This window comes from Pseudochaenichthys georgianus, chromosome 5, assembly GCF_902827115.2.
Source record: "Pseudochaenichthys georgianus chromosome 5, fPseGeo1.2, whole genome shotgun sequence".
NCBI classification, from domain to species: Eukaryota; Metazoa; Chordata; class Actinopteri; order Perciformes; family Channichthyidae; genus Pseudochaenichthys; species Pseudochaenichthys georgianus.
In genome coordinates this window covers 23,342,269-23,366,724 of record NC_047507.1, presented here as the reverse complement: position 1 = coordinate 23,366,724, position 24,456 = coordinate 23,342,269, and the positions used below count along the sequence as shown (strand labels likewise).

General features: G+C 39.2%; 3 protein-coding genes across 5 annotated transcripts; 2 read left to right on the top strand and 1 right to left on the bottom strand.

The window, feature by feature from the left end:
• The first annotated feature begins 366 nt into the window (after positions 1 to 366).
• Positions 367 to 5,765, top strand: LOC117446731 (tropomyosin Per a 7.0103). The gene is made up of 6 exons (XM_034083097.2): positions 367 to 610; positions 878 to 952; positions 1,872 to 1,910; positions 2,137 to 2,298; positions 2,449 to 2,532; positions 3,034 to 5,765. Exons 1-6 carry the CDS (start codon positions 512 to 514, stop codon positions 3,523 to 3,525), a joined length of 951 nt encoding a protein of 316 aa, XP_033938988.1. The 5' UTR covers positions 367 to 511; the 3' UTR covers positions 3,526 to 5,765.
• Positions 5,766 to 6,454: 689 nt separating this feature from the next.
• On the bottom strand, positions 6,455 to 15,236 carry avil (advillin). 3 transcript variants are annotated; one of them, XM_034083614.1, is made up of 19 exons: positions 15,163 to 15,236; positions 14,706 to 14,780; positions 14,043 to 14,239; positions 13,860 to 13,968; positions 13,591 to 13,701; positions 12,338 to 12,543; positions 12,154 to 12,232; positions 11,452 to 11,550; positions 11,148 to 11,301; positions 10,930 to 11,030; positions 10,053 to 10,190; positions 9,717 to 9,875; positions 9,454 to 9,633; positions 8,553 to 8,710; positions 8,289 to 8,433; positions 7,217 to 7,405; positions 7,035 to 7,136; positions 6,870 to 6,980; positions 6,455 to 6,568 (listed from the first exon to the last, which is right to left on the bottom strand). In XM_034083614.1, the coding sequence occupies exons 1-19, from the start codon at positions 15,220 to 15,222 to the stop codon at positions 6,455 to 6,457; spliced, it is 2,487 nt and encodes an 828-aa protein (XP_033939505.1). In that variant the 5' UTR covers positions 15,223 to 15,236. The 3 variants fall into 3 exon arrangements, with proteins under 3 accessions (XP_033939505.1, XP_033939508.1, XP_033939506.1); XM_034083617.1 differs by having other exon boundaries at positions 6,870 to 6,944; XM_034083615.1 differs by having other exon boundaries at positions 7,068 to 7,136.
• A 4,935-nt stretch (positions 15,237 to 20,171) lies between these two features.
• On the top strand, positions 20,172 to 23,956 carry olfml3b (olfactomedin-like 3b). The gene is made up of 3 exons (XM_034082132.2): positions 20,172 to 20,350; positions 21,113 to 21,398; positions 21,973 to 23,956. Exons 1-3 carry the CDS (start codon positions 20,252 to 20,254, stop codon positions 22,755 to 22,757), a joined length of 1,170 nt encoding a protein of 389 aa, XP_033938023.1. The 5' UTR covers positions 20,172 to 20,251; the 3' UTR covers positions 22,758 to 23,956.
• Positions 23,957 to 24,456: the final 500 nt, after the last annotated feature.

Genomic DNA, 24,456 nt, shown 5'->3' with positions numbered 1-24,456 from the left:
GTATGAGCAGTGCTTGGCTGTCCAACTTGATTGTGTTATGATTTTGATAACACTATAAATGTATGAGGATTAGCACAAAAGAAGATTAGTTTTTGTATTGTTATTGTAACCATGCACACTTCCCTCATCTATGCTAGGCTACTTCAAGTTTGTACAAATTACACTTAGACTAATACACCATCAAGCTCACCTGAAAACAGTTTAGCCTTGTTGTCATCAATTATTTCAGGACTTGACAAGCGCCACGGTGCCTGAGATTACCTAAAATCAAACAATTTACATTAAAATGCCGGCCCACAGTTATAAAACCCTAACCTTTGACTCCTCTGTGGGCGGAGTGAGGGCGTTGTGTTTAACGGAGTTTGGTCCCCGCGGCTCTCCGTAGATCACGGCCTGGGCGTCGGCAGTTCACTCACTGCTGCTGCTGCGTAGGAAACAACAAAACACCTCTTCACCCACAGAGAGCTCGGAGGTGTTTCTTACGTAAACCTCATCTAAAACATACAAAACAATGCATTCAGTCACGCTGGAAAGCAATGGTTCGCCAAGGAAACGGACAATATCGCGGGGATTGAGCGAAGATGAATCTCTCCGCAGCATTATAAAAGAGGTGAGAAATCACGGCGACGATACCGAATTTTGTTCAGAGCTAGTGTTTAGACAGTCAGTTTACTTTTAAAAAACCTATACCGTTAACAACGTTTTGAATCTATTTAATTATCGGTTTAACACTGACGTCTATCCAACGGCATCAATAAACCGTCAGGCCTCCAGCTTTACTTCACTTCCTTAGCTGACATTAGCTTGTTGTGGTTCTGACTAACGTTGTGATGCTAGGCTCTTCCTCCGACTTAAGGTGTCTTCTCCTTTCTTTCAGACCGAGAGTTCCTCCAGGCGTCTGACACGAAGCGACAGCCGAGCAGGCACCCTGAAGAGGAGAACCGACAGCCAGGTAGGAGCCCGGTATCACATGAAGATCATGTGAAAGATCAAAACACCTCGAGTTAAATAGTGTATTGATCTCTAGCTGCAATCACTTTCATTGTCCTGGATTTCTACAGTGTATGACTCATGTGTCATTCGCATTGCAATCTAATGATAAATACATGTAAGTCACTTAGTATATTTAAAATGTAAGTACTATGCTAAAGTGCAGTTTTGAAGTACTTTAATAATCTTTATTTGTTATACTTTATGCCTTTACTCCACTACATTTCAGAGGGATGTTGGTAATGTTGCTTTATTACGTTTTAACTGACAGCTTAAATCAGTTTAATATTGTCCTTGAACATTGAAGATAATGATGTCTGTGGCATTCTTTTCTGTTTTATACATTTACCAGTACTGATGTAAACTATTATCGATGACAATGAGTTTGATAGATATAAAGCTGTTGTTACACTAAATTCTGTCCACCATCACATTGCATGACCTGAGTAGAAATGTCAGTTATATTGCTAATGTTTTTTTATTTTTATCATACTTAATCCCATGTTGACTTTTTGAGAGCGGTTATCTAACATGGTGCAGGGCAGTATTTAGAGGTCACAACTTTTGATAGCTGCTTTTTCAGTGATAAATTGTCAGATTATGTTACACTAGACTCGAGAATGAACTACACAAAGATAGAACAAAGGGTAGGCAATGTTGGAGTGTTAGTGCACTTAAAACAGACTGATAGCTTTAAACGTTGCCACAATTGTTTTGTTATTTATTGTTCGGGTCATATTATAGTTTTTATGTGTAAACTAGAGGAGCAAAAGAGAAAGATCCTATATGGTCTTTTTGAGATCATGCATGCATTTAATGAATTTAATATAAAAACATTGTTTACAAATGAACTATTTTTAAATAGTTTGTTTTCCTTTCAGCACTCGGACCAGGACATCTACATGGGACTCCCAGAAATGGTGAGTATTTCTTACTGTTTGTATATTTATTTCAATATTACTATTTCAAGTAAAGTGCTATCAGGTTTATTAGATCAGTGATGCCTTTTCCGTTACATATTGAGGGATTCCAGAGGATTCCTCCCACTGATAGCTATGAGAGCTCATTAAACACTTGTCCACCTACTGACTGGCATTTGTTCCCTAAAGTTGCCCACACTGATCTGTATGTGTGTCTGTGGTGTAGCTGGAGCTGCAGGCCAGCTATGACGAGGTGGTGCAGGAGCTGCGTGGGCTGGAGGTGGAGAGAGAGACTCTGTTGTTCCAGGTGGACGTCCTGCAGGACACGCTGGAGGGTGTGGAGGAGCTGCTGGCTGAGGCCCACAGGGAGGCTCGGGAGGCTAGTTCGGTACGCTCAATAACTCTGAAACGTTGCTTAGCTTCAAAACAATTAAAACAAAAATATATATGGCTCCACCCTATCCCATCCTATCTAATGAGACGTTTATTTTGTGTTCCTTGTATCAGATCTAAAAGCGTTTTTCCTCTCTATTTTTAGGAGTTGGGACGAGAAAGGGAGGCCAAGAGGAAACTGGAGAGCACGGTCAGCTCTCTGATGCAAGAGGTGGAGAGACTGAAAGAGGTAATGGGACAATTAATGTTGCAAACTTTACAGTAGCACAAGGTTTCTGAATGTAAATATCTGAAGTCTTATGGAACTTGTTATGAGCATTTCTTATTTAACACAAATAAGGGAGAATGGTGCATGTTTTTATTCCCCGTGGATATCTTATAGTAATCACCTTTTCCTACCAACTTGTACAAGTTACTGACTGTATCACTAGCCATGGCAGTGCATGAAGTACTGTAAAGGTACACTAAAGTCATGCAGTATTAAACTTGATCATACAAAAATATATTTACCATGATGAAAATAAATCTGAAATTATTTAGCAGTGATGTTGGTTTTTCATTAAGTATCCAGTAGAGATAACATTTCACAATCATGTATTTAGTCGCCTATAAACTGAGAAATGAATGGCTTTTCTTTGCTGCCATATTGATAAGAAATAGCAAATAGAACCATATTTAGTTTTAACTCAAAGAATCTTAATTTAATGTCCAATTAAATGTGCGTTTGCAGGAGAGGAATAACAAGCCATCTGCTCCAGAAAACACACATGAAGGTGTGGACGAGGTGGACCAGATAACAAGACAAGGTGAAGAAGTGAAAAATGATTCAAAGGAGTTGATGAAAGACTCGTCGCTGTGTGAAACCAGAGCTAGTGCGTCAGAGGAAGTGGTAGAGAGCGACGGGAAAGAGGAAGAGAGCCTTCTGATGAAGCTGCGTATGATTGTCCATAAGCCCCTGGGCCACATGCCCTCTCTCGCAGTGGACAACCTGTTCGCAGACGGGGTCCTGCTGAGGTCTTGCGAAAACGGGTTGGAGGAAGGAAGAGACTCCGACAGCACAAGTGCCTACGAGGATGCATCTGCCGAGACTCCAGAGCAGGACAGGGAGTTTCCGGGTGAGGAGGGCGAATTGGATCTGCCTCACGATTCAGAAAAGAGTTCTCCTAACAACGCTCCGGTCAATGGGGATCCCAAAAACCCTGAAGCTTGCGTTGTGTCTTAATCTGTTTCATCTACTACTACTGGGCAAAAGGTCAAAGGTTATTGATTATTAATCATTTGGTGCGATTCAAGAGCTCTTTGATTTGAAAGTTACCAACATCGATAGTTTTGTTCTTTGATAACCACAAGGTTACGACGTACCTCAAAAGTTATAACTAACTAGTTGATCAATAGAAAATGTATCTGTAACTAATTGGACAATCTATTAATTGTCTCAGGCAGACATTTTACTAAATGGGAGTTTGAAAACGTCACCAAAGACCAAAAGGTAGTTTTCCACTAGTTTTTGTAATTTTACAACTTAATAAAGAATTCATCCTTAGCTTAATTGATAATGAGAATAATGGTTAATGGCAGCCCTAGTTGTAATACACTGTACGTTTAAATTCACAACAAAACAACTCAGGACTCGGGTGTTTCTCCAGCTCCACTAATAATGACTACTTAATACCATCTGCCAATAGTTTATTTTTAATATCCGTCTTAACTTTTCTTTGTTATACATTGATAGACATGGAAAAAAAGTCCATGCTGCTTTGACCTTTTACCTCTTTTAATCTTTAAATAAGCTTTGTTGTATACTAACAGCTGCCAGGACACAACATCAGGATTTACCTGTAGACAAAACACAGTGAGCTCTGAGGAACTGGACAGGGACAGTTCATGTTCATCACATTTGTAATTCCAGTTGGAGAGACATTTAAGACACACGCGTCAATGCATGTAAAGATATGTGTTGTTACTGTCCCCAGCTGCAGAGCTCACTGTAAAGAAAGTGTAGGACATGTTTATCGATTTTTGGAAGCTAAGAGCGGCTACAGGTAATCCAAGGCACTTGTTGGAAGGGTTAATACGATACAAATTAAAGTAAGGGAAAATGCCATCTTTTTGCTGCCTTGCTAATCTTTAAAAGAAGATTTATTTTTTTATCTTTTATATAAACTTCCCTTTTTCCTGTTTTTACGTTGAGATGAGGGAAATTGATTTGGCTGCATTTGCACTTTCTAAAGTTCTTGTGGCATAAATGTGTCCGATTACATTAAAGCAACATTCCCTTAACAACCACACCTGTCAGCGAGAAGTGATCAGCTGACCTGCGGCAGGCTGCCTGCATGGTTACACTGTACTTGCACATATGCAGTGAAACTTGCTGAAAACTAGTCTCTTTGTGTGTCTGATTGCTGTAAACACTTTGTATTTAATCGCAATTTTTTTTTTTATGTGATGTTACATTCCTTAAAAGCTTAAATCAAAGTGGACCCTTTCACCTCATTTGTGATAGTGTGCATGTGCACCTAAGAATGTATATCGATTTCCAAACTGCACATGAATTGATCCGTCATTTATTAGTACTTTTGCATGCAGTACACATTTATTAAATCATACTTTGATCCAAGGTATATACTGCAAAGATTTTGAAGGTACCTTTGTGTTGTTGCAAATGTGTTTCTACGGTGAAAGGCAAAATTAACTAATTGTTTACTTAAAGGGAGAGAAAACTACATGACGCTACCAATTTAATAAAATCACAATTTTCATATCTGATGCGGTTACATGAAAAACACGAGTGGAACATCATTTTTACTGTCATTTTAAAAAGGGGTCGAATGTTTGCAGAATTTAGCTGCTTATCATTTTGTGGGTTTGTAATATTTGTATTTAATCTTTTGTACTACTTTCATCACAACGTCTTATCACATAATGTTGGCTCACATGAGAATACTTGATTACCGGTTATGTTGGCGGCCATGATGCACAAACAGCTGCTTTCAGATGGGAGTCAGGTGTTACTGTCGTGCTGAGTGGTGCCACTGTAGTCAGTTCTTGATCAGGTCAGATGGTTTTACATGAACACACAATCATTTGTTGTTTTTGTCATCAACAATCCCTTTCATGTCATGATTTGTGTCTAGGTCAAAGGACTTGGTTTGTTGTAATAAACCAGTAAAGTGAAGTTACTTTGACTTTAAATCTGATCAATCATCTTTTATAATGAACTTAATCTCCTTATACAGCGCTGTTCAGCATTGTAGGCAAACAGACTCTTTTAGTGACAATTTCTCGAGGAATCCCATTGGTCCAAAAGAAATGTTCTTACTGTAATTTGGTGCATTTTATTGCTCTATATATTGTTGTCCTGAGCTTTGTATTTAAAGTTCAAATGTATCAGTAAGTTACAACAACGTATACTTGTATTGAAATCACATTTGAGACATGTCAAAATAAAAAGGGTGAACAATGCTGATGCTGATTTATTTTTACTTCCATATTCTTGACATGATAATTGGATCACACATTGTCACTGTTATTTTCCAACACAAGTCACAAGCTTATCAGCAGTGATAAACATTCACATCATGTTGGAAGTAACTTTTAAAATTAAGTTTTTATTTTGCTCTCTGAATTGTGTACGCCGGACGTTTGTCCAATCGATGGCAGAGCAGACCTTTATTAAATGTAGGAGTCAGAGCCTCCTTACATTTGATTTGTTGTTAAGTGGGAAACTCATGTTTAATACAATTGATAGTATTTTTTTTTATTAGGTGATGTTGATAATTTAAACCTGTTAACATATTCCATTTAGTTCCGTTTTTACTATTCAGGTTCTTAGCTGTATCTGTTTTTTTAAAAGTAAAACACATTTAAATGAGTTGTTTTTATGTCTAAATGTTATCTTGTGTTTTCATCAGTACTGAAATTCTTCTTATAGGTTTTCAGTGACACACAAATAATTCATCTGTTGATTGTACAACATCAACACAGGATACAATTAAGTACTGAAGATTGTATTACATTGATTTGGAACAATCAATTACAATATAAAAAGATGAATATATGCATTACATTTCATCGGAAATCAGATTGAGCTAAAGTGGAACGTTGCTAGTTATAGATCAGGAGGGGCTGACACACAACAGATATGAATCTGATCAAAACATCCCCACTTCTTTCTTCATTTTCAGTTGTTTCCACTGTGGCATGCTGGCAAAGTAATCTTTGTTAATCCCAAACATGTTGTTGAAGTCAGAGTCGGACAGGTATTTCTGAAAAAGCAACAAGGTACATGTTTACATCTCACAAACAGTCTATGGGGCAAAGGCATAAATCAGACATAAATTACCTTTTGTTATTAAAGAGTACATTTGTGCTTTATATAATAATAAATAAACATTGCAGTTGCTTTTTTTTGTAAGAAAAAGGCCCTTAAAGGTTTTATTATCTCACACACACACACACACACACACACACACACACACACACACACACACACACACACACACACACACACACACACACACACACACACACACACACACACACACACACACACACACACACACACACCTCTTTCTGGGTTGGGTCAACACCTTCGGGCAGCTCATTGGTGAGCTTGTTGACCAGGTCGTCAGGTGGAAAACACTGAAAGCTTTTCTCACTTTCCACACAGCTCTGCTCCTAAAACTCACAGTAAGGTTCAGGTTAGGGTTAACAGATGAATTGCAGTCATACATTCAGATGGTGGTGGATAGAAATTGTACATACCAATGCAACGCTAACAGGTGATACTTCATCTCCCAACTCCTTCTTCAACTCCTCATAGCTCTTTCCTCCCTAAAAGAAAGATATTTGATGTTAAGTGTATGTTTAACTCATACATTTATGATGCTTCATTTCAGTTCAGAACCACTCACACTCCACTTGGAGGGGTCCCAGGCTGCGAACCACCCAGTGAAGGTGGGCGGCTCAAAGCCCTGCTTGATCAGGACGATGGGGGTGTCTGGGTCTCTGGCGCCGGGGTGTGTGCGCAGGTACTCTCTGCTGGTCACCACTGCTTCTTTACGCTCCACCTCATTGGCTTCTTTACCAATCCAGAGAATCACCTGAGACCAACGATGAGCAAAGGCACATATTATATTTCCCTAAGTAGTATTGCACAAAACAACTTTAGGGGTGGCATACGTTGCAGCACGGACTCCTAACTCAGGAGTGGTTATGGAAAATGTCTCTGAGCAAGGACCCTGTTGCTATAGCAATAACACACATGTATCTGTTATAAACAAAGATGGGATTCATTGATCAACAGCCATATCATAGACTTTAGGGTCTATTAGTACAATGTGTAATTATGAACACTATTTCAAGTTACAAACAACTGTTGACTAAATTGTAAGGCATACTTAACAACAGTGGCCTTCAAAATGTTTGAAAACAAAGGCTGCGCTGTAGCCTATTCACATGTTGAGTTATATTAACTTGCTTATGATTAGTTATCATGCTGGTAGTGGCTTTAGTTTCTACCATTAATTAATTAGTTGAGCTATTTGTCTTTCCGTCATTTTCTTCTCTGCTTAAGAAACTATTAAGGCTCTTTAAAGTCCTCCTCCATATAGGAGGACGTTTAACAAAGGAGATAACTTTGACCGTTAACAGGGTTTTGTCTAAAATGTAAGGACATTTCTTAGAAAACATCATGAATATATGTTTCTTTGGGAGGAACTCTTTGTACTAGGAAGCTGCATGATTAATGCCTACAGTACATTGGCGCTAAATGAAGTCAGTTGCCCCGCCATGAACAATGGGAACTTGTAAATGTCTATAACTATGTATCCTGTAAATATAATGTATAATGTCCTTTATTGTTTCATGTGGAACCTATATGCTGCAGGTCTCCCTTGAAAAAGAGATCTATGATCTCAATGGGACCAATCTGGTTAAATAAAGGTTTGAAATTAAATGAAAAAAATGAACAGTGTCGCCTCACACCTGGTCCCATGTGTCCAACAGCATGACATCGTCCTCGTTGAGGTCATCCTGCGTGAACTGGGTCACTTCAGTCACGATGAAGCGTCCCGTCTTATTGGAGCATTCAAACAGGCGCGGCTGTTGGTCTAAAACGCTCTGCTGTAATCTACAATAAATCATATTGTCATATATTTATATAAGTCATATAATAGAAAATAAGCTTTTCACCCAATGTCTTCATTAGTCCTTTTGCAAATATCAGTACTGTATTTGTGTCATCATCACCTCTTGTCATTAGCATAGGGAGCTTTCCCTCCAAGCAACTCCCAGAATTCAAAGGGCTCCTGACCCTCTGCCACAATCTCCTCAGAGCCTTGTTTTGACTTCTGGCAAATCACAGAGCTCACCTCCTTAGCCATGGCTCTCTCGTCTCCACTGGATCCCTGGTGACAAACTCTCGGTTACTTTGATCTATACACTTTATGGCTGACATTATATGGACATCCACATTTTATTAAAAACCAAATGTGATTCTAGATTATATCACTCAGCACAATGGATATTAACCTGCAGCTATGCTAACATTCTTCATTGAATTAAGTCTTTCAGATAAATTGTTTAACCAGGCTGCAGGGATTTCTGATTGCATGAGTTGGGCGATAAGGCCCGTCTCACAGTCTGCATTATAGTTCCAGACCTGACTTTGTGCACAAGGGCCTCCTTCAAACTGTTGGCACAATGCTGGAGGCACACTGTTGTCAGACGTATAATGTATTTTTTACTTTTACTGTAACATTTTGGCCTTAGCATCTTTGCCTCTGTCAAGGTGGTTTTGTTTTCAGAAAGGGTTATGTGTTTTAAGGCAGGATTACAGACAAACTACTAACCCAATTTTCCTTACACTTGGTGGAATGTTTAGCAGCCGCCATTAAAGAACATAATCAATTTTGTAGCAGATCTACAAATATGTTTTCATTATTTAAACATTGCTATAGGGTATTTGGCCTTAGCAGAGATGTGCACTCACAAAGTGCCGTTCAAGTTATATGTTTACCTTTATGTAACTACAGATACACAAATGTGAACAAAAAATGTTATGAAAAGTATCATCATGAATGTTTGGTCACCCTGCAGCTGCATGTCGGTGAATGATCAGTTATATGATTTTAAACACCTCTTTTCTTACCTTTCCACACCACAGGTGGATTCCTGATTGGCTCTTTAGTAGAAACACATCATTGGAGTTGAGAGAGCTGGCCAGCGCAGGAAGCTCTATGGCTTTGGTGTTGGACGGGTCAGAACCGTGAACCTGGAACAACCTGATGGGCGGCTCTGGGTCAGTGCCCCCTTCTCTAGATGTGCCGCCCTAACATCAAAACAGAGTTTTATTCTGTATTGTAATAAGAAACTATATATATATCTAAATACATCATTTAAATGCAGTTGTACCTCATATATGACCATTTTGCCCTTGAACATCGCCATAAAGTGTCTTGGTTCCTTTCCCATTGTTGTTCTGACTTGGACTGGCTCGTCACCGTACTTCTGATCCAAGATCACTGCCTGAAATGCTGAGGCTGCAATTTCATCCTGTGTCGCATGACGCCCCTGAAACAATAAGTGGTAGTTTCATCATTTGATACAGTAATAAAAGGAACATTTAATGCAAGGACAGCAAAGGGCAGCCATCTTGTATGGAACTTTGTAAGAAAGGATAAATTGTCAGTGTATGATCAGGAACGACTTTTATTGTGTAAGACATTGGGTGTTAAAGCAAATTCTCACCTGCCACATATAGAGCAGGTAACTCTTCTTGTTGTTAACCAGATAGGTATACAGGATCAGGTAGCAGTCTCCTCCATAAAAGTATCCGTGCCATGAAGGGTCCACGAGGACAAGCTCCAGGTTTTCAATTCTCCACATCTGAACACATCACAAAGGTTTATTACCACAGAGATGCATTCGATGATGTGATCATGTTTATTACATACAGGGAGAAACCTTAAGTAATACAAAGCATTCATTTTGTCTTGCTCAGATATGTCAAACTCAATTTATATTCAATACGGTGTCCACCAGAGGACATGTTACAGTTGTGCGGCCCTACAAGGGTACAGCTTTCTTACAGAACACATTTTGACATGTGGCATTAACCAAAGCACAGGTGTAAATAATTCAAGTGAATGTTGAAATGTTTCAACACGAGCATAAGCTTACACTTTGTAGCAAAGGCTATCAGTCTATCAACGTTGAGGAACATATTTAATTTGAAATGTTTCTCATCTGTAAAACAGTTTAGGGGAAATAAACGTTCAAAGCTGTGAAGTGAAACAAACATTGTTGTGGAATAGTCAGGATCAGTGTTTTCTGTTATTTTTGCCGTGAGAGACTGAAGTACACCACTATCCAATATCCTAAACAATACTAAAAGCATTCATTGTTTTGCACTCCAAACCCAAATTCATGTATTGAGTCTGAGGAAGTGAAGTAATGTTATTGTTATGTATTTTTACATAATCATAAACACAGGAGAGAAAACAATTCAGATCAGACTTAGAAAAAGGTTTTCCTCACTGGCCTCTCCGGGCATCTGTACCTTGTACTGATGAAGCTGACATTATTCAATCATACGTTTTTGCAAAAGATGAAGTGCCACAGATACCTCCACTTCACCGGAGCCATTGTCCACCATGCGCTCCTGTGCAGCGACCTCTGGCATGGCGTGCATCAGAGAGGCATCAAACTTTTCCTGTGTGATGTGAGCTAAAGCAAAGTATGGTAAAAAACGAAAAAACGTTAGAGTTGATATGTTTATCTATCAAAAGCAATAGGTTATTTTAGTCTGTGCTTGTGTTTGAGTTAATTTAAGAACACACATACCCACTTTCCCTCTTGTATGCACTTTTCCCAGACCTTGAGTCTGGTCCTTCACAGTCCACCTCTGGAACAGCTGCTTAAACAGAGCTGACTCCGCCCCGTCATTTACCGTCTCCACATTTGTTGTCGCAGGGTAGCTTTTCGCTTTGATGAACTCCTGTAACAGCCACACAACTTAATAAGAAATACAATCAAGCAGAAATGATTACAGGGCTATGTAATAATACTGCATTCTAGGTGTCTACATTACTGAGTGTATCCAAGAGCAACCAGACAGAAGATAAGGATCTACGTGGACGTCACTCACCAAAGCTCTGGACATGGCAACCTGCCTCTCAGCTTTGTTTGCTTTCTTTCCCTTCCATACGAAGATCTTTGTTCCTCCTTGATCCAGGATGAAGCAGTCCTAAACAGATAGTTTCAATAAATATTCATGACAAAATCATTTGTGTCCAAACAGTAGAGTTTAAAGCCCTAAGCTGTGCAGGACTTGGTGAAATGTCACAGTAGACCCCCTAAGACTAACCCCCCCCCCCCCCCCCCTAGTTTACTTGCTTTGATTTAAACTCAATTCCTGAATGACTATAACATAATGATTATGTAGGTTAATTGAAATGCAGCTGAGAATTGAGACAAATTAGCCCTAATATTGCTGTGTGTTGTAAGTTTAGACTACACCAAATACATAAAAGAGGTGTATCCTATGATATGTTTAGTTTTGCACTTTCTAGTTTTAAATACTTCCTAAAATACTATTTCTTAGATCTCTCTGTTAAATCCCACACATTTAGGCTATTGTAAGTCATCCTCATTTGATATCTGATGGAATATTTCATTTCATATTCAATTCCATTCACTAACACCCACCCTAAAAAGTCTGGCGCCTTCCACTTTGACAACCTCTGTCCCTTGTTGTACAACCATTCAAATTGTTATTGCTCTAGTGACACCTGTCTGGACGTGGCAGTATTATATAACATTTGCATCCTTTATTTGACGACAAACTCACCTCATGGCTGAGGAGATCCTGAACCAGAGGTCTAGAAGCAACTTCTGTGACCTTCATCTTTCCATCATCATCTGACACCCTAAACAAAGTTGAAAACAGATAAAAAGAAGAAGGACACAACTCTCTACTTGAAAATGAAAAGCATGAATGGAACACGAGATGTCACAGAGGTGGGGCAGCTCACTGGTAAAGAGTGAGTTTTGATTTCTGTTCCTGGTCAGCAGTTTCATCTGGAGGTCCGACCGTCGGCTTGGAGCTTCTTTTGCCCAGAACACCCTCCAGGACCTCCATGTTCTGAGGGGAGTTGCTCTCTGCGTCCCCCTCGATCACTCGGATCTCCGCCCGGCCTCCTCTCTCTCTGTCCCGGATGTCCTTGGCCAACAACATGCCCTGAAGCATAACTCAAAGAAATGACTTTCTGTCTTACTTGTGAGATTCCATTAAAAATACATTTAATACGGAATTTTGAGATGATTAAATATTAATTGTTCTTTTCTATTCGTTCATCTTTTCTTGGACATGTAGCATTTTTTCTTAAATCCCACTATAATGATAGAACTATGTAACCTAAATATTGGCTTCATATAAAAACATTACTCATATTATAATATATATGTATTATTATTTATTTATGTTCACAGTCTTAGAAACACCAACTGGTTAAAACAATGTATTTATTTTACTAGTTTTTTGTTTTGCCAAATTTTGTTCATATTCTAGTTCTTGTCTGTTCTTACATGTTGTAGTATTTTAAATCACCACCTGTATATGTCACACTAGCTGTTATGTGTAATACTATTTGCACAAAAACCCAGAGTAAACTAATAGCTACATTTACAAAAAAAAGTGTGTGGTATTGACAAAATGATATCAACACCTAGAATATGAATACATGAGCTGTAAGTGTTAGTCCACACTGCTTTGCTGTTAAAAAGTTTTGAAGTGAATGCATCATTCAGTGCCTCAGGCCTGTTAACAGGAAGTAGGAAATTAGCTTTGACTTCACCCTCCCAGAGCTTTCCATACTGGTGTAATGATGGTATTTAGATCTGAAGAGTCCAGCATGGAAAAAGACTTGTTTCATATATATCCAGAAATATGATGGAATGAAAACCTCAAAGAGTAAGTAATGGTTTTCTACGTAATTCCAACTCTGTTCCTGTACTTAGTAAAATATAGCTGCTGTATTTCTGTCATGTTTAAGGCTTATCGTCATCTCTTAATGATAGTTGCTGGAGGTTTCTTGATGTTATTTGGTTAATTGTTAATGCAAGACACATTTTCATGAGAAAGGACAATACCTTTTTATCTTCTCTTATTTAAGAGTAAAAATATTGAGTGAATGCTTTTAGTGTATTTTATGCTCCAGTATCTTTCTGTGTTTCGATACGGATCCGCGCCAAAGAGTGGACACAGGAACCCAAAAACAAATCTTACTTTAAGCATTTCCTGTTTGTTACACGTGGGTCCGTTCCACTGAACAATGGTCTTCCCAATGTCCAACAAAAACACATCTCCAAGGTTGAAGCTCGTCCAGCTCATCTCCACCTGAATCAAATAAAAACATAGAGCAATACATCAGCATTGAATTAGTCTTTGCATCATTTTTCATGACAAATGTATGCATAATGTCTGTCACATGAGTTTATTTGAACAACACATTCTTAAGGCTATGACATGTACAACCCTGTAAGGAAACTGCCCACCTCTCTTGCAATCACTCTTTTCCTCCCTTTGACATGAAGCAGTCTCTTCACATCGTAGCTGTTGGTTTCAGTGTGCCTCATTCCTGATGCAACGCCACCTTTCTTATAGCTAGACAAGAGAGAAGATGAGATTTATTTCACTCTATTGTAACATTGGCCTCCTGTCCTGGCAGTCTGACTTACATTACTCCTTGTTTGAAGTAGCCCTTGAAGGCATCAGACTCGTGGCTCTGAACCTCGCGGTGCTGGACCGGAGTGGAGCCCAGGAACTCGTCTAGCTGGACGGTGTAAATAGCAGCTGCACCCTGTTCATCCTGAGAGGACTGACAGCCGATCCAGTAATGGACGTCATAAGCGAGAGAGCTGCCTACCTTCTGAGTCTGTGGGGAGAGAGCAGTGTGTGGACCAGGACGTTATCTGATGATCAGGGCTAGTAACAGAATACATTTAAGCAGGATATATGATCACATTGCCAAAAATGAGTATCTATAATCAGCCCAGTTTACAATTAAAATGTGTTTTTTAATTATGATTGATACTACATTTTATCATTACACAGAAAAAGTAACCTTTTTCTTGTTACGAAACCGCACCCCACATTATGACTGCATCCTTATTTTAAAGTAATGCAAAGTTATTCAGACTAAATAAATAAGAATATACTAATGGTTTACCGTGTTTATTGCAATTATTGTAATTTGTATTGAGTAACTCTATTTCAAAGTGGTTAATTAAAAGCACATCTGTCTCTACTTCCTGTAAAAAGTCTGCAATTACAACAGCAGTCTTTACTAAACAAACAAACAAGCAGCCATATCTTCTAAAACCACACCTTCTCAGACTTACAGACAGAAGTATGTAGCAGTCACCCTCGTAAAAGTTTCCATAAGATTTCTCTGGGATTTGTACCAGCTCCATGTTCTGTGCGCACGCACGCACGCACACACACACACACACACACACACACACACACACACACACACACACACACACACACACACACACACACACACACACACACACACACACACACACACACACACACACACGCACGCACGCACACACACACACACACACACACCACACACACACACACACACACACACACACACACACACACACACACACAGTGAGAGAGAGGAAAAAACTACATTTCAGGTCTAAAATTACCAGCAAACTTTCTACACATCATCACTGCTGTTTTAGTCATTTCCTCAGACTTTTTTTCCCCTTGAAACCTGACTGCTGATAAACATGTTAGACTAAAGTCACTATTGAACCATTTACCATAAAATCAAATTACCTCAATTCTCCAGATTATAATTCCCGCGCTGCGAGTTACTGCCCTGAATGTGTACTCCATGTTGCTCGGATGCACTCGAGTGACAATGTAGACTTTTGATGCTTTGTTTTCTGAAATTGGAAGAGGAAATGGTTATGAAAACTTAACTGTTTTGGTCTTTAGTTTAGTGTATTTGTTTAGTTGTCAGGGACTATGTACAAAAAGAACATACATCTCAAAGAGATAAAATGCTTTGCACCAGATTATAGCATTGCTTTAAGAACATTAAATGTTAAAGGATGCAATTTCCTTGAGAAGACAAATGTTAAACTATTTTCTCTAGATTTCTGTCTAACTAATATTAAGCCATCATGTTTAAATCTTATAGTTCATATATAATCAAACATACCTGGTATTCTTGTTTGATGACTTCCCTTGTCCGTGTATGGTGTGCCAACAGCTGATCTTCTATCTGATAGCAAAAGCCCTCAATCCTCTTCCCCTCTCTGCCTTCAAATCATTTGCCTGTGTTTTGCATCTTTCAGGACCTCACACGGTATTCTATCCAATCACTAAGGAAGGAACACAATCCTGTAGGCAAATGTTCTGAAAGAAAAAGGATTGACTCATATTCAAATGCACAAACACACACTGTCACTCTGACCCCCGCCATCTTGTCTGTATATTTTACACTCGGCCCTGTACCACCACGGTATGAACTAATGCACAGCTATGAGTCGAAATAATGTTCGTAAATAATACATTAGTGTTAATGGGCTTTGAGAAGAATGGTTTATATACAGTGAGATGGGTTTCTATGGCGACATATACTGTAAAAGCAGAGGTCAGAGAAGTACTCTGATCGGGTATGAGTAAAAGTAGAAGTAGTAGAGTGCAGGAATATTCTTGTGACAAGTAAAAGTCCTGCAATCAAAAGGTTACTCAAGTAACAGTAGAAAAGTATTAGCATCAAAATATACTTAAAGTATCAAAAGTAAAAATACTCATTCTGCAAATTGGTCCATTTCAGAATAATACATATTATATGTAGTGTTATCAGAGCTGGTAAAGGTGTAGCTAGTTTTAATGACTTTGAATACTGCAGGGTAGCTTGTAAATGTACTCCAGGTGTAACTAAAGTCTGATTCAATAGTTGATTATATTTCACATCATTCATCCAAATCTGCAAAGTAACTATAGCTGCGTAAATGTAGTGGAATAAAAGTACACCATTTAACTCTGAATTGTAGTGGGTAGAAGTACAAAGTAGCAAAACATTGAAATACTCAAGTAAGTACAAGACTACTACTGTAGACTAAACCAGTGGTTCTCAACTGGTCAGGCCTCGGGACCCACTTTTTCCTTAGTCAAAGGATCGCGACCCGACATTTTTAACCACTCAAATCTATTCAACAAAAAATGGTGTCGTAATATATATATATACGCTTTTCAGCATAGGCCTACATTATTAAATAAAGTGAAGTACAGTGCATATATCCCTTATATCCCTTCACAGAACAAAAGTATGCTTTTAAAAAATGTTTAATGAGATGATGGAATCAAAGCTGAACTGTATAACATAAAAAGGCACACATGCTGAAAACCTCCCCCAGGAGATTTTTTTAAATACTAACATAAACTACGCATTCTGGTACACTCTGAGAAGAAAATAAATAAATCTATTACTACCCAACATTTTAATAATATTTTATGCCATTGTTTGTTTTTCACTTTGTCCTGACAGCTTAACTTGCTGCTCCTCACAGAGAGAAGAGTAAAGAGGAGAGAGTCTGTGTGAATTACTTTAAACAATGGTCAGCCCAAGAGAGTACATGAAGTACTGAAGAGTACATCTTTGAAAAATAAAACAATCTGGGGTTGTGGAGTTAGACAGAAGTGAGCGTAGAAGAGGTCAAGCTGCATCGTGGGTTATTTAGACGGCAGGCTTTGACAGAGAAAAGGAATGAGGAAAATATATTGTTACAATGTATAAATAATGCAATAACTAATAATATGTACGTTACTTCATAGCGTGCATGTCAACACACAAGACAATCTCAACATGTTTGTTTTGTTTTCCTTAAACACACAGTCACTCCTCAGAATCATTTTCATACACAGCACATGAATAACACCCACACACACACACACACACACACACACACACACACACACACACACACACACACACACACACACACACACACACACACACACACACACACACACACACACACACACACACACACACACACACACACACACACACACACACACACACACACACACACACACACACACACAGTTTCATAACCACCTGTTAATGTAATGAAACCTAAATGAATGATAAAAAGGATGTATATTCAAATAATCAAATCCTTGTTCAAACAAACCTTATTCAATGACGGTACAGCGTGGGGTAAAGAAGTCATAAAGGTGCCATGCACTACCACGAAGAATAATTACCATATTATAAAAGATGGCAAATACAATGGACGTCTGGTTGTAGCAGCATCAAACAGAATCATCAGAGGTGCTTTTATTCCTGTGTATGAAGTTGAGGTGGCCTGATTATAAACACGTCAACTTGGTTCAGTTACATTTGATGAACAGATTTGAATGTTTTTTTTAACAGTGTCATTGTCGTCATGTTTAAAGTTTTAAAGACTCACTCCACATGATTTAAGAAAAAGGTGGAGTGTGACTTCTGTGAATTCAACTGTATTTCCAACCCAGTCTCACGGCATTTCGTGTTCACAAACAGGATTTGTAATCTATTGATTCGTGTTCACCATCACGATTTCCCCCTTTTTTTCGTGTTGCACAGCACGATTTTAAAAGCAATGTATTTCTACTGGTAATGTGTTTCGTGCCTGCAGCACGTCTTTTTCTCCGGTCGGGTCGTGGAAGACCGGAAGCTGTGTGGTTCATACAAACATGTTCTTACTCAATATCAAGCCACAATTATTGCTTTTATTTTAAATTGTATAATTTCGGACTTTTGTTGCCGTCTGTGAGGAAAATAAATGGGGCTCAGAGCCTCAGAATACTGAAATCTGTATTTTTTAAATCTTTTTTTCCTTCTAATTTGTTATTCTTTTCAAAATAACACACTGTTATTTACTCACCAATAACACACAATTATCCTTGCTTTTGTTTATTGGTTTAATTCCATAATCTCAGTCTTTTTTGGCGTTCGTCAGGAACTGAATTTCAAAATAAAAATAACCGGAAACAGACGTAGGACTGTAAGGGACATTTCGAGCATCATTGCGATTGTCAACATTTCTGAGTTTAGGATGGCCGAATACACTACACTACCCATAATCCCCAGCTATCGTTTAGGACTACAGTCCCCATGATTACTCTTCAAGCTCTGGGATTGGATGTTGGAGTGGCAGTGCGCCAAGGTTACAACGAGCGTCAAACAGCTGTTTGAAATGGAACGAAACCACGCCAGACTCCAAAACTGGAATCGAACGCCCCCCCAGAACTACACACTACACTATTGTGTTTCGCAAAATGTTCTATGGGACATCTCTACTGAACGTTTTCGTTTTTCCCACAATTAGAAGTTACCCACATGACAGCTCATTGTTACTTTGTAATTCTCCACTACAATTCAGAGGTTAACCTGGTATTTTTACTCCACTCCACTTATTTGAGTTACTTTGCAGATTCTGATTAATGATGTGAAATATAAACAACCCTTAAATCAGACTTTAGTTACAGTAAAATTCAGGTAAGGTGATTGTCAAGTGCCAACAATCAGGAGAGATATTTGATAGTTGGTGCTTGAGAAGACTAAACATTTATCTTTAATTGACATGAATGGAAACGAGTAATAAAGTATATTCATTACTTGTTATTCTCTACTAATAGTTCATTAAAGACTGTATATTATGGCTATTTTGCACATCCCTTTCAAGATTTTCAAAGGTTTATTGACATAATCATATACACAACTACGTATATCTGTGGATCTCCCGTGTTAACCCTTAATGTATAAAGGCTTCATGTTGTTTTAAATAAATATATATAGCTTTATATCTGTGATGTCAAAGCTTCAGAAACGTTATAACTTCTTAAAGCTTTTATATATTTCTTCATCTAGAGGAGTGTGTTTTTGGAGAGGTGAGAGCAGATGTTATGAGTCACAGTTCCCGCTCTGATTGCATCAGTGATACAGAACAAACCACCATGCTTTAAAGAGTGCCAATGGGCTGTGTGCTGAAAGGCGCGAGCAGGAGCTCAAAGACATCCTGCAGGGATGCTGAAAATGTCAAAATGCAAAACTATTGCATCATATTTTGTTAAGAATAAAAATAATACTGTTTTGATTTGCAAAGTCAATTTACCACGATTTACATAATGAGAGCATGAATAAAGGACCAAAAGCAATGCCTGCACACAACTTAAACAAGATAAGACACAAGATCTGCCTGCACCAATGATTCATGTCAAAATAAACGCATTGATTAGTTCATATTGTATTCAATCTGTCATTGTGCTGCTAGAGAGTTTAATGTAGAGAGTAAATAGTCTTCCTCATAACACAGTGCCTCTATGACTCCTGCCTCCACTCACATTACGCCTCCTCCTCCTCCGTAACATTGATGTCCTGTGTTTTATGGAAAAAGCAGCCTTCCCCTCAGAGCCTATACCTTTAAACATTTCATGGCCGGCTCAAAACCATTACAAATAACAGAAGGCAACACTTGGCCCTGCAGCAAAGAAACTATGTATTTATCTGAAACTATCACAAGCACTTAAAAAGAACAAGGTTTGTGCAGTTATGCAGTATTTCCTTTTGTGTATGCATGAGGGGAAAGAAGAGACAAAGGGAGGGACGGGAAGCCTGGAGCGCTGGGAGCAGAATTTGTATATTTGTTTGTCAATCAGGTAAAAGGTCAAGTGAAAATTGAAAGCAGTGTCTTGTCTCACTGAGGGTCTGTGTTCCTCCATCTTCCCCAGATGTTTCTGGCTCCTCCCAGACAACTTCTGAAACATTCCAGCCCACCTCTGGGAATCTGCTGGCTCCTCCACTCTCTCTCTCTCTCCGCTCCAGTCAAAACCTCTCCAGGAGCTGAGGACACCGGGCTGACACAAAATGAGAGTACTTGTTGTCTTTGTAACTTTGGCGTGCTTTGCCAGCGCTCAGCACCAAGCACTGATTGACTACTTGGAGCGGAGGCTGCAGACTATCGAGGTAAGAATCCTTTTACTTCCCTTTACCTCCTTGTACCTCCTTGCACCTCCCTGTCGAGCCCTGCGCTCCAGAGTCCCTCTGAGGGGAAACTTCCAGGGACAGGGCATTGGCAATGAAACGCAGATGTGAGCAAATCCTGAGGAAAAGGCTGGAAAATACAGCTCTGTGAGCTCCTTGTCTGTGTTCACAGACTGAGATAAACATGTAGTTTACAACTTAGAAGAGTCCATATTTGCATTGCATTTTTCCTAACGTCACATTATGGAAACGCTTTTTGGTTCCTAAAATGTGTATTGGCAAAATGAAGTATCATGATGATGTTTTAAAACAGTGATTATTTGTTATCATACAACAACACATGCCAGAATTTCAGTTTTTACTGTTGAGACCTGTGGAGAAAATTTCATTTCCTTTTCCTGCTCCGCAGGTCAGATGTCAGGGTCTGTTGAGGAGAGAGAGAGCTGGTATATGAGTCAGTGTTTTGCTAAAAAGGCCTTTGAGCAGGGAGGAAACTTGCCACGTGCGGTCGGAACCTGGTTGTTTGAAGGATGAGCTTCCTACTTATTATGCCCTTCAACTTCAGTCTATTTATTTATACTGGAAAAAACATAAAATGATGGCCTTGATGCATTTACAGTTCCTGTGAAATGACAATTGTGTATGGCTCACATTACTACTGACAACCATGTTGGATAAAAACAAGTGAGACAGCTTGTATAATAAAAATAATAACAAATGATCTGTCACCTTGTTTGAAAACAGGACCGGATCTCTTTGTGGCATGAGCAGACCGCCCGCTACGCCTCGGAGCTGAGGGAGCTGAAGCAACAGATGGTGTCCCAGCTGGAGAGCCTGGATAAAGAGAAAGAGTTTCTGAGGGTGACTCTGGACGGTGTGGGGACGAGGGTGGACCGGGTGGAGCGGGAGCTGGACTACCTGGAGACACAGAACGGTGCTCAGCCGTGTGTGGACATCGACGACAAGCTGATAGAGCAGCAGGTGATGCTGGTGAAGGAGAAGCAGAAGGCTAAGTACTCAAAACTATCAGGTGAGATGAGATGTGAAGTGTGTTCTGTTCATCAGAACACACGTTGAGTTTTAATGGGGATGAACATGGAACAAGGGCTGCATTTACAATAACCTGAAATGGAGAAAAGCATATTCTCAAGTTTCTGAATATATAACAGTAATTATGATTACAGAAGAATATTAGGCCTAGGCGTAAGAGGAGACAAATGAAAGAAGACAACATTTTCTCCATTTTGTAATTCAAGAGTGAAGTCAAACTTTAAGTTAAGTTCCTGGGATAGGAATAAAGGCCTAAATGCTGCGACTTGGGATCTATTTTTGTGTCACAGAAACTAAAGACTAGAAATCACAGGGTATGGTTTTAAATGCTGGACTTTTCTTGGCAACTTCCTGTTCTGTTCTATTGGTGACTTTTTCAACTTTCAAGGCGCCCTTTAGCTACTTTAGTGCTCATACCGGTAAGTTTATTGACCTAAACATTATTCCTTTAAAAGCAGTCATGAGATCTTTAAGTGCTAATGCAATGTAAACCATGTCAGCATGCGTGCCAGTTGTCACTTGTCAAATAAAGCCTGCTGCCCTCTCCTTTTCAGACTGCAGTGACATGATCTCCAGCATAAAGGCCATGAAGATCTTGAAGCGAGTTGGAGGGCCAAAGGGCATGTGGACCAAAGACACAGGCAGGGGCTCTGGGAAGGTCTACATTTTTAACGGGACAGACGAAGACACCATCCACGAGTTTGCCTCCGTTCAGGACTTTGCTCGCTCGCAGGGCATGTCTCTGGCCACGAACCTGAAGCTGCCGTCTACCTGGAAGGGAACAGGACACGTTGTCTTCAACAATTACGCGTACTATATAAACCAGGCAGAGGAGATGATGGTGGTTAAATATGACATGAAGAACAGCTCTGTGACGGACAGCGCTGTGTTTCCAGTGCAGGACCATCTCCCCGTGTACGGCCTGACCCCAGAGACATTGATGGACCTGGCTGTGGACGAGGAAGGCCTGTGGGCCATTTACGCCACGCGGCAGAATGAGAGGTACATCTCTATGGCCAAAATGGACGCCAACACGCTGGACATTGAGCAAATGTGGGACTCAAACTGTCCGAGGGAGAACGCGGAGGCGGCTTTCATCATCTGTGGCACTCTGTATGTGGTCTACAACACCAAGCAGCCCGGGCGCTCACGAATCCAGTGTGTGTTCGACGTCAATGACATGGTGACCAACGAAGAAGCATCACTGGTTTACTTTCCAAAGCGTTACGGAGCTCACTCCAGTCTGAAATACAACCCTCAGGAGCAGCTGCTCTACGCCTGGGACGACGGCTACCAGATCCTCTACAAGCTTGTCATGAAAAAGAAACTAGAAATCTGAGCTAAATAATATTTTAAACCATCCTCCCAAATCTTCCACAAACACACCAAAACAATGTATAGGTCCTTAACTACAAATCATGTGTACTTCATATTACTGCTGACAATGCTTATGCATAATGTGGCACAACTTTAGAAGGTGTGACTGGTTTCAAAGCGGTAATAATCAGTCTTGAAATTAACTTAGCTGTGTCATCCAATGACCATGATGTATTGGGTTTCATTCCTGTTGGGTTCCTATTCTTGTAAATGCTAATCTCAAAAACGCCATGAGGGGATTTCTTCCAACTTGGCACAAACGTCAACTTTCTCAATTATAAACCGATTTCAATTTGGGTTGCCAAGGGTCACTGCGACCTCACACACTCAAGTTATATGCTAATCATGACAATTGTAAACACATGTCTAATAGGATAAAATGATGACTGGACCAGTTAATGACCAAATGCAAGGCAATCTGTTGCTTTCAGTTTTGTCAATGTGACATACCATTTTATAACAGTTTAATTCCAGACTTTTAAAATGTAATAAGTAAATGTTATTAATTATTATTATTATTAAATAGTCTCAACAATTGTATTAAACCTTTGTTTTCTTTAATAATGCACATTGACAATGACAAAGTTGCAACACTTCATCATAGACAATCACTTTGGGCTTAGAGTCTGACTCTCCAAAAACAAACTTACTTTTATCAAATCTGATGAGAATTGTTGTCGTATTTCCACATCTGAAAGGTATCATGTGATCTGTTTATCTGACTTCCTATCAGACTGCACTGCATATCTGTTTCCTGAATCTTATCTTTGTCGACTGGACCGTTAACTTACCGCACTTACTAAAATGTGTATACCAGGCAATGCTTAGCTCAGAATGTAGTGGTAAAATGTAACATTTAGTTATTCATAAAATTTCATTTTGCAGCTTTTTAGTTCATCAGCCTTTACATCTTTAGGGTCAAGCTTGTTTAAAAACGTCAATAACTGTCAAAGTCAATATCTATGGTGTTGTCATGTGCTGTCTGCCTTGGCAACAACAGACAGCCTCAGAGATACAATGAATAAAACACATGATACGTGAAAGAAACAGCGAGCTGGCTAGTGCTGTTATATTTCTGTTTTTGAATTAGTGGAGCACATAGGTATTTTGTGGCCTTTGCTTTGTTACTAAATAAAACAACAACATTGACAACTATTTGAATTATGCCTCTCATGTATTGCAATTGTTTATTAATTTATAACATATCTATTTGATATGGTTTGCTTACAATATGATATTTCCCCATTATCATCTATTCCTATTTCCTCTTTACTATTGGTCATTGTGAAAATAAATTGCAACTACACCAATTAACATAGTGAGTCCGTCATATTCTGTGTGCACATCGAAGCAGAAAAAGCCCCTGAGTGAGGTGTAAACCTTTTAGACTTTGGGGCCCCTCAGTGGTCACATGAGAAAACACACTGTGGCCTACAGCATCATTATTGTCAGATTTTCCAAGGTAACGTTCTCTACTGAACATATCTTCTTAATTTCAAAAAAAAGTTTGAGGGTGACCTGCATTGACTATTATGGCTTATAAATACTACAAATAAAATGTTTTTCAGTTTGTTGATTAGTCGTATTTCATTGACATCACTCTGCACTTGACTACTGTTTTGTACTTCTGGTGAGATGCTAAGTCCGTTGTCTTAGTACTT